Here is a 10,396-nt window from a genome sequence, read left to right on the forward strand (position 1 = left end):
GACAGCCAAGGGACCCATCCCTTATGTTTCTCAACCACTCCCATTGGTTCTTGACCAATTTAAGGCAGCTCTAAAGCAAGTCTGTCAAGTTCTTCCCCACTCTGCACCATCACCACCACTGAGAGCTCTGCAGCTGCAGCTGGAATGCCCACCCAGGGAAAGGAAATGCTGCGCATACTCAGTTTTAATGTCTGCAAGCCCAAGAACCCAATATTTCTATCACAAGCATAATCCAGGTTTTCAGAACTCTGTATTTCTATTTTAAGACTAGCACAAGAAAAGCAATTGCAGAAATTTTGGTCCTCTGGGGTGGATCCATGTGCTACAGTGCCCTAGACTGAATCCAGGGGTCTGGAATCCTCTTGGGTACCCTGATGTCCACGTCTGCGGCGCATCTGACGGACACTGAGGCATTGCCAGCTGACCCTGGGAGACAGAAGGAGGAATGGAGAAAAGGGGAGCAGGGAGGACACCCTATTCCCATTAGGGTGTATGTGGGGAAGACAGGGACACATGGGGCATTTGGAGGGCTCAAGGGGCAACTGGGGGGTCCTTGGAGCAAGCGATGGGCCTAAGGGTGAAGCTATGGTATCCTGGGGGCAACTGGGGTAACTGAAACTGGTATCCCCAAAGGGACAGCAAGGGTTCTAGGGAAAACCAGGGAAAGTTTCAGGGTTTCAGGGGCAATTAGGGAATCTGGGGGAAGTAAAGGCAGCCTGGAGTGCTACTGGGTGCAAGGGAGAGACCCTGGAATAGGCCAGAGGGCAAAGGGAGTCCCAGGAGACATGGAGCGTCCTGTGACTTTAGGAGTCCCGGCAGTCTTTGGCCTCCCCTTGGACACCTGGGTTCCCTTGTACTTGCAGGGAATCCCAAGGGACTGAGAATGCAGAGGGGATAGGGAGTCCCAAGCTGGTCTGAGAAGAGCTCCAGAAGCATGGGGATTTTTAGAGTAGAGTTCACCAGGTCAGGAGTACTCACATCAGCAGCAGAACGAATGCCATGGAGCCAAAACCCAGAGCCAGCCCCAGGTATGGTATGTGGGTAGGTGTCTCGTCATCCCAGTTCAGCACAGTGCTGAACAGACTCTGCAGTCCTTTCTCTTCCTCCACGCTTCCCTCTGATACTGTGGAGACCCAGGCCCCTCAGGTCATGGCCCTGCACCCAGGGACCAGCTATCCCTGCAGCTCTTGCTCCAGCCACAGACCTCTCTGTCCCCAGTGACCCAGGCATCTGGGGGTCCCTGCTCCACCCCACATGCTCCCAGGGGAGTCAGGCAGCAGGGAACACTTGTGGTGCTCACATTCTCTGAACAGAGAGAAACATAATTCTCTCTCCTTGGATTTTTCTTAGGGAAGGTAGTAAGAAGTTCAGAGAAGAGAAAATAATTTTTATCTCTATTTGTTGTTCTTGTTGTTTAGCACATGTGGAATGTGTTATGGAGATACTGTTTACTAAGAGTGATTTGTTAATTACACACTTGTGAGAGTTGTTTAGATTGATTAGCTAATTAAGTAAAACCTGTGTTGTGACTGTCTCCACACAGTCAAGGGTTTTTCTTTGGCATCTTTTTCGTATAGTTTCAAATAGTATTAGTATAATATACTATAGCTTAATAAAGCATTTCTTCAGCCTTCTGAAATCATGGAGTAAGAGCACATTATTCCTGTGTTGGGAGATCCCAGAATCGATAAACACATGCTCTAATCCACCTTCCATCATGAACCAGGCATCCTGGCACCCTGCTCACCCCCTTCCCATGGAGCCAGGTGTCCCAGGTCCCACTCTGCTCCACACTGCTCCCTGTCCCAGGGCTCTCAGGTGTCTGGGCTCACCGTTGAGGTAGAAGAACTTGCGGACAATGGGCTTGGTTTGCTCCCCCAGGCGACAGGCAACGGTTCCTGGAGCGGGTTCCTCAATGGTCAGACTGAAGGGCTTCTCTGGATTCCCCTTGAGCTCCTTGAACAGTGCCATGTCCTGTGTGCGCAGCTGGGGCACAGGGGGACACATCAGCACTGCCCAGGCCAGCGGGCACACAGAACTGCACACACAAAGGCACCTGTGTCCTGCATGTGCTCAACACGTCCCCTTCATGCTTCTTGTGCTCCTGGCTGGTGCAGGGGCATGCAGCTCCCATCCCACGTTCATTTACACCCAGGGTGCACACAAAAGTCACTTCCTGCACATGCAGGAAGGATTCTCCCCTGTAAGCGTGGTGAGGCCCTGTGTACCAGAGCAATCTCATCCCCTCAAGAGCTTATCTGTTGTTTGTTAGCCAGTCAGGTAACTCAAACAGGACAATCTGTCTTGTAATGAGTTATTTTTGTACCTCTGGGTTAGCATCTCCCAACTGCCAATAAACACCTTACTGGTGAGACGTGGGAGGTAAGCTGGATTTCTGACTGACAGCAAGTCACTTTACAACTATAAAAGTCACAGCAAACTTCTGCAAAGTAGAAAGCTTCTATAGGTTTTCCTGGAAATGTGTGGAATGTCTCACATAAATAGGGACCCCTATTTCTCAGTTAATCCCCCAGGGGTTGAGTGAAGGAATCTGTGTACATTATTGTCATTTTGGTGGTAAGTTACATTTGGCTCCTATTCAATACTATTTCTTTTGCTAGCTTTAATATAGATACCTTGATATAGTTCTATGTTATGCTGTAATCTACTAGTAGTTCTTTCAATTTTATACTGTGTAGTAAGTAATTCTGGTTAAGATATTTCATCTATTTTGCCTGTTCATTTGTTTATTAAATAATTCCTTTTTATAAATATATCTGATTTGCCATCATTAGGACTTTTGGGCCAAAATAATTCCTAAGATTTAAACTGTTGCCATATTCTGAGGCTAATGAAGGATTTACCTTCATCTGAACCTATCTCTCTGAAAGAGTTTAAATACACAAAGGAATCCTTTCTGACCCTCAGATTCAGCAGCAGGGCTTCTTTAACAAACTTTGTCTGAAGCTTCCACTCTGCCCACAACACCCTGGCACAGGTTGTGCAGGTAAGATGTGGCTGCCCCATCCCTGGAAGCATCCAAAGCCAGGTTGGTTGGACCTTGAAGCAGCCTGGTCTGGTGGAAGGTGTCCACACCTCCCAGAGGATTGGAATGACATGACATTTAAGGTTTTTTCCACCCAGACCATCCTGTGATGTTATGATTCTACATGTGCACACATGGATCTGTGAACACACATCTGCCTGCTGCTCGTGTGCACCCTTCCCATGAGCAAAAAACATCTCGCGTGGGCTTACACAGCTGCTACCTCCAGCACAGACAGCTGCCGTGGCAGCAGCCACGACACCTGCAGCAGTGCCCCTCAGAATGTCTGCTCACACCCTTGCAGGACCACGTGTGACTCACATTTGGGGCAAACATCCAGGTGATGGGCACGCCGGGCGGGATGTGGAAAGGCACGTTGCAGCGCAGCACGATGGTTTCATCTGTGTAGGTCCACAGGTCCTGCACTGGGAGCATTGACAGGCTCATGAGCTTCCATCTGCACATGCACTGACAGACATGCATGATGGTGCTCCTCTGCTGGCTGCAGGGATGGGCAGATGTACTCTTGGGCAGGTGCACTCAGCATGGGACCGTGGGTGAGAAACACGGGGAGCCCCCAGAGATTTTTGTGGTGAAATCCTGTCTTCTGGATCAACTTTGCTCACTATAATCTCATTATAATACTGAACACACCTCGATCCCAAAAGCTACCTGCCCCCAATGTATGACCACCTTAGCTGATCACACATTCTGCATTTTTCTAGCTTAGACCTTTAAAAGCAAAGTTAGACCGTTTGACCTCAATCAGTACCAGAAGTGTGACTGGAGTCACTCAAGTGCCACCAAACATAAAAAATAGCACAAAAATAACCTAAGAATGGGAGGAAGTTGAGAAAGATTTCCTTACCATTAACACAACAGCCTCTCATGGCCTCATCATACCTGGGCAGTCCAGGGCAAACTGACAGTCCACAAAGCGGCAGGTAGCACACTGGAACACACGGGCAGCTCGCTGGAATCCTGGGAAAGAGAGACTTGGTGGTCCCAGGGAAGTGGGAAATGTACTAGGAGACCAGGGAGGGCAAGTCAGAAGGATGGGCACTCACCACAGGGTGGGATACAGGCTGGAACTGGTGGGGAGGAAGCAGTGTTAGACTGGGCATCACTGGGGACCCACATCCTTGTAATGAGCTGTCAGGATTCAGCCCTTGTCCAGCCCAGATGGGGTCCCTGGGGGTTTCTCTAGGACAGGGGTTCCCAGGGTGGCCCCATACCTTTCTCCAGCTGGCTCAGCTTCTTCCAGATTGTGCTGACAGCTTCCTGCAGAGACTTGTTCAGGGACTCTGGCGTGTCCCAAATGTGCAGGTAAGACAATGTGCCCTCCCCCTGGTCCCCATAAACCTTTCCCAGACCCCATAGATTCTTTATATAACTCCCTTTGACTCCATATATCCCTCCTGAAGTGAGATACAGTCCCAAATATCCCCTCAAACTCCCCAGCTGTATAACTTGAAACCCATATATCCTCAGGATTCCTCAAATATCCCTTTACAGCCCCCAGACTTTCATATAGCCTCTATTTCACCTCCACATCATCCCCCTTCAAGACCTCCACATCCCATTCCCTTTGGCCCATGTCTCATGTCCCATGTCCCTCAGTCTGCTCACTCTTGCCCCATCGCTCCTCTAGAGAATACATCGCATCCATGACGATCTCCCGAAGCTCCTCGCGCTGTCGTGACGCTGGAACCAGCACAGGGACACAGGAATCAGTACAAGGTTAGGGTTGGAGTTTCAGGGATGGGATGGTCCAGTAAGGTCTGGGGGCTTCTGGGGGTTCCTGAAGTCCTGAACAAGATTTAAGGGATACTGGGAAAGGGTAGGTGTCCCTGTGGATTCCTAAGGTCTTAGGTAGGGCCCCAGAGGTCCTCAGTGTGTCCTTGGTCACAGTTGTGTGATTCTCAGGGTTCCAGGCAGGTTTGGGATTCCCAAAAATCCCTGGGAGCCAAATCAGGACTGACAAGACCTTAGCTTGTCTGGGGTGGGTCCCTAGGGTCCCCAGCTTCCTGGAATCTTGCTCAATGTCAGTGTGAGGGCCTTGATTGAAATGGGAAACCCCAGAGGGCTCTGGGGTGCTGTTCAGGGTGCAGATCCCCTTTGGGATGGATGTCCCTGGTGGAAAGGAGGGACAGGTGTCCAGTCAGGACAGAGGTCCTTGGGCAGGATCCCTGTTGGGTTTGGTGTCCCTAGGGACTCATGACGTACCTACAGTGACGGAGGCAAGTGGTTTAGAAGCCTCCACAATGGCCTCAATGCATTTTTTATGTCTGAGCTCATCGACAAAGGCCCCGGTAATTTCATGGCAAAGCCGTGCCCGCTGAATAGGGGGCCCAAAACAGAGCAGGCAGGGGTTAACTTCAGGAAGGCAGGACATCAAGACCCACAGCCACAAGCCAGGGTTTCTAGCATGCCAGGGGACTAACACCAGCATCAGGGCCAAAAACCACCACCCCATGACCCCAAACCAAGCACACAAGTGCCTGACTTCCCTGGACAAAGGCAGGGTTCCAAGGTGGAACCTGGACACCTGGGTCGCCATGGAACCAGGTAAGGCAGGAGGCCACACTCTAGCCAGCCACACTGACCTCACACCAGCCAAAGATGTGGGCAGAACCCAGCAAGGAATTTGTAAGCCTCACATTTGAGCAGGATGAACTGAGCCAGCCCAAGGTTACAGCAGCCAAACATGGCTGAGACTGACCAGGACATGGTGTTTGTATGTCCTGAGGAGATTCTTCTGCCTCTCTTCTATATTGTACTCTTGAGTAGAGGAATGCACACCTGGTGATGCAAGGTATTAGATTGTTCAGCCCTCCAAAACAAAGAGGGAGAGAGAGAAAGAAACTACAAAACATTATCATTAACTACAAAGCAAAAGACTGAGAAAGCAGCTGTTGGTTTTACAGAGACAAGAGTTCCTGATGAAGGAAGCAACACATGAAAGTGTTTGCAGGTGAAAAACAAGCATGAGACTGAAGATTGATGCAAAACCTCTAGAAGGCAGAAGATGCTGTAAGACCTGACCTGGCATGTGCCAAAACATGTAATAAATTCAAGTTGCTTTTTCCATCCAGCTTGCAAATATTCACTCTCATCCCTCTCCTGTTAATGAGCACTGAGACAGTGACCCATTGCTGGCAGCCATGGTCACTATGCAGGTGTCTGACAAAGCACATGGTGACAAAAACAAGATGGTCCAACAGCCTAGGCTATTCAAACCAAATGCTTGCCAACTCTCTTCCCACAGAGCAGAAACTAAGGTGAACCCAGGAAATGTTGGAGACCTTGCCACGAGCTCTGTCCTGCAGAGCAGAAGGTGAACCCAGGAAATGTTGGAGACCTTGCCGGGTGCTGTAGATGCCACAACACCACCACTAGCAGAGAGCTTCCTGAGCTTCAGCCAGACTTGGGAAGGGATTTCCTAAAGCCTTGGCCCTTCCAGGCTGCCCCATTCTTCCCAACTGACTCACACTTGTTCTGCATTTGTGCTGTTCTCAGAATACTCTGATGATGCACAGATCCCCAAGAACGTCTCAGTGATTGTGAAGAGGGTCCCAGCTCAAGCCACGTGAGTATCCATGAAGCTCTGGATTCCCTGGGAGGGATGTCAGGCTGTGAACTTCTTTTCTGGATATGAGTTTGCAGAGGCACTTGGACTGCATCTGGTCAAAGCTGCTGCTAATTTCCTTTTTCATGGGGTAGATTTTAATGTGTCTGCTCCAAAGCAGACTCACTCTGTTAGGTTTGTGGGGATGTAGGGTTCAAACTCCAACAACGGTAAATTCTATGGTGATTCTTGCTTTTGTTCTTGGGATGATTGGGCTGAGAGCCAAGTCACAGATCCTGTTTCCTCTGCATGAGGAGACTTCAGATTATACAGCATGGGTTTAGGAGGGTAGGTCATGTTTCACCAACCTGATTTCTTTTCATGGCCCGGTGACCCTCCTGGTGGACGCAGGAAAGGCTGTGGATGTTGTGCACCCTGACTCCAGCAAGGCCTTTGACACTGTGTCCCACAGCACACTCCTGGAAAAGCTGCAGCCCATGGCTGGGACAGGAGCACTCTGTGCTGGGCTCAGACCTGGCTGGATGGGCCAGAGAGTGGTGGTGAGCAGTGCTGCATCCAGCTGGGGCCAGGCACCAGTGGTGTCCCTCAGGGCTCTGTGTTGGGACCAGCTCTGATCAATGTTTTTACTGACGACATGGATGAGGGGATTGAGTCTTTCATTAGTAAATCTGCAGGTGACACCAAGCTGGGAGCATGTGTCGATCTGTTGGAAGGTAGGAGGGCTCTGCAGAGAGACTGGAACGGTTGGAGGGATGGGCAGAGTCCAATAGGATGCAGTTTAATAAATCCAAGTGCCCAGTCCTGTATTTTGGCCACAATCACTCCCTGCAATGCTCTGGGCTGGGGATGGTGTGGCTGGACAGTGCCCAGGCAGAAAGGGACCTGGCGGTGCTGGTCAACAGCAACTGACCATGAGCCAACAGAGTGCCCTGGGGGCTCAGAAGGCCAATGGCTCCTGCCTGGATCAGGAATGGTGTGGCCAGCAGGAGCAGGGAGGTCATTCTGCCCCTGCACTGGGCACTGCTGAGGGCACACCTGGAGTGCTGTGTCCAGTTCTGGCCCCTCAGCTTGGGAAGGACCTTGAGACGCTCGAGCGCGTCCAGAGGAGGCAACGAGGCTGGAGAGGGGCTGGGAACACAAACCCTGTGAGGAGCCACTGAGGGAGCTGGGGGTGCTCAGCCTGGAGAAAAGGAGACTCAGGGGTGACCTCATCACTCTACAACTCCCTGAAAGGTGCCTGTGCTCAGCTGGGGTTGGGCTCTCTCTCCAGGCAGCACTGACAGACACAGAGGACAAGTCTAAAGTTGCACCATGAGCTGGATATTAGGAAAGAAATCTAAAGAGAAAGAGTGATAAAGTACTGGAACGGTCTGCCCAGAGGTGGTGGAGAAAAATGACTTTTTAGTTGTATTAAGTTAATAAAACCTGTTCCAATTACAGACAGAGCCTTGTCTTGACAGCCTGTCTCTCTCGCCGGGCTCCCTGGTGCTCCTTCAGCCCCTTCCCCCCTGCTGTGGCTCTGGCCCCGGGCTGAGCAGATCGAGCCCCGGGCCGGGCCCTGAGGCCGCTGCTGCTCCCGCCGCGCCTGCGGGGCAGCCCTGAGGCGCCGGGCCGGCTGTGGGAGCGGGAGCAGCGCTGCAGAGCCCGCGGCCCTCACGGGCTGCGAAGGCACGGCCAGATGGCCGTGGGGCCCGGCTGGCACTGCCGGCGCTGCTGCTCTCGGCTGCCGCCTGCAATCCTTCCAGGCGGCCCTTAGGCCGGCTCAGGAGCCGCTCGGAGCCGTGCCCGAGGGCTGGCCCCGACCCCCGGCCCCCAAGGGCACTTGTCCCTTCCTGTCTGCACTGCCACATTCGCGGCTCATTTGTCAGCTTCCTCCTGCCCTTGCTTCCTGCGGGGCAGCGTTAGGGGCTGGCCCAGCGGCTTTCCTCGCGCACGGCTGCAGCCCCTTGCCCACAGCTCCCTGGCGGCAGCCAGAGCTGCTTTGCAGCCGGGCCCCCCCGCCGTGTCCCGCAGCCCGGGCCGGCTCCTGCCCGCTGCCGGCGAGGCCCGGCGGCTGGGCCCGGCCATCCCGGGCAAGAGCAGCTCCCTGGCCGGGGGAACACAGGGGGACATGGGGGCACACACGGCAACACACGGGGGACACACGGTGGGCACCGCTTCCCCGTGTCCCCATTGCCACAGAGCAGCGCCCTGTGCGGGGCTGGCACAGACCCGGGCACCGAGGAATGTCTGTGCTCTCACCACACAAAGGACACTGCAGGGATGCTTCTCACAATGCTGTGTGGCAATAAAACCCCCCTGAAAGCGTAGCAAATTTTGCAAAAGTGGCAGATAATGGAACAGTCACTGCTACCTTGAGAGCTCAGTAATAAATCGAGGCGGCCCAAGGTAATTATGGGGCTCTGTGGACACCTAAAGCAGAACATATAGTAAATGGCAGGTATTGAAGGGAAGAACTTGGTTTGTCTTGCCCAACAGTCTTGGGGACATTGGAAGGAGAAATTATTTCATTGTCTTCTTTATGGACTGTCAAGCTGACTTAAAATCTGACTTGGAGGAAAATGTACAAAGGCTTCAGCCACAGAGACTCTTTGCCATGAACTCCTGAGGAGAAAGGAGTCTGTGCCCCAACAAGCCCATAGCTCAGCCAGGGGCTCATGCACAGCACCCCTGGCAAAGCTGATCCCAATGGGTGCTCCAAACCAGGCCTTGGGTTTGCTGTGCCAAACCGCCGGGTCTGAAACCACGGTGAAAGCAGCAGGTTGGGGATTCTCTGACGGGGACTGAGCTCCGTGGGGCTGCTGGCCCCTCCTGCAGCCTCTGCCCAGGAGCTCCTTGGGGGATCCCTCTCTTGGTGAGGAAACAAACATAAAGGCACCCTTGGCCTTCGTCTGGGGCTTTGTGGTTGTTGCAGTGCCCTGCCCGTGCTGACTCACACTGACAGTTCACTGCACAGCAAAGCCAGGCTTGCTGCCCGCTCCTCAATGCAAGAAGAAACTGCGAACATGAGATGCCACAGAACAGAACACTGACACTGCAGGTGGAGAAGTGGCTTAGCTTTAACTCAATTCTTAATCTGATTACAAGAAAAATAGTGAGGCCTCTCCTGTCCTGCAAGACTTGCAAGCACTTTTCAGTCACTAAAGGGCTCCAAATAGGCAGGAGAGGGACTTGGCACAGGGGCCTTGAATGACAGGACAAGGGGGAATGGCTTCACACTGTGAGACAGCAGGGTTAGACTGGGTATTGGGAAGAAAATCTTCCTGCAAGGGTTGTGATGACTTGGCACAGGTTGCCCCAAGAAATTGTGTCTGCCCCTTTCCTGAAAGTGTCCAGGGCCAGGCTGGATGGGACTTGGAGCAACCTGGTCTAGTGGAAGGTGTTCCTGCCTATGGCAGGGGATTGGAATGAGAGGATCTTTTAGATCCCTTCCAGCCCAAGGCATTCCATGACTCCATGAGTCTGTGACCCAATGGCTGCCAGGGATGACATGTACTGCCTGGCAACGGGAGTTGTGATGAAAAGGGGCATGAGCAGAGCAGGCTCCAGTCCTGTGATGGACAAGGGATGAGGAAGGAGCCTGCTGGCTGCTCGTCCTTTTTATCATTGCTTTTGCTCATCCCTTTTGATTATACTTTTTATCAACCCTGACAGACCCAACTGGGCAGAAGGCTTGTTACAAATCAGGGACAGAGTGTGTGCAGACATGGCAACATTCCTGGACACACTCAGCCTCTCCCAGATGCTGGACCTCGCCATCG

The 10,396-nt window shown here is 52.4% G+C and overlaps 1 protein-coding gene across 1 annotated transcript; it reads right to left on the reverse strand.

Annotated features, from left to right (window-relative positions):
* Nucleotides 1-322: 322 nt before the first annotated feature.
* Nucleotides 323-5,441, reverse strand: SPACA6 (sperm acrosome associated 6). Its single transcript, XM_066563759.1, has 8 exons — nt 5,273-5,441; nt 4,676-4,750; nt 4,282-4,350; nt 4,114-4,137; nt 3,950-4,027; nt 3,368-3,471; nt 1,833-1,986; nt 323-426 (listed from the first exon to the last, which is right to left on the reverse strand). The coding sequence occupies exons 1-8, from the start codon at nt 5,439-5,441 to the stop codon at nt 323-325; spliced, it is 777 nt and encodes a 258-aa protein (XP_066419856.1).
* Between the last annotated feature and the right edge of the window lie 4,955 nt (nt 5,442-10,396).

Source organism: Molothrus aeneus, chromosome 20 (genome assembly GCF_037042795.1).
Source record: "Molothrus aeneus isolate 106 chromosome 20, BPBGC_Maene_1.0, whole genome shotgun sequence".
NCBI classification, from domain to species: domain Eukaryota; kingdom Metazoa; phylum Chordata; class Aves; order Passeriformes; family Icteridae; genus Molothrus; species Molothrus aeneus.

What these genes read in the sequence shown, in the direction of transcription:
- SPACA6 (XM_066563759.1), bottom strand. Translation starts at nt 5,441, where the DNA reads ATGTCCTGCCTTCCTGAAGTTAACCCCTGCCTGCTCTGTTTTGGGCCC. An exon ending in AGAGGAGCGATGGGGCAAGA is followed by an intron (nt 4,351 to 4,675) that starts GTGAGCAGACTG and finishes GGGACACGCCAG; the next exon opens with AGTCCCTGAACAAGTCTCTG. An exon ending in GTTTGCCCTGGACTGCCCAG is followed by an intron (nt 3,472 to 3,949) that starts GTATGATGAGGC and finishes CAATGCTCCCAG; the next exon opens with TGCAGGACCTGTGGACCTAC.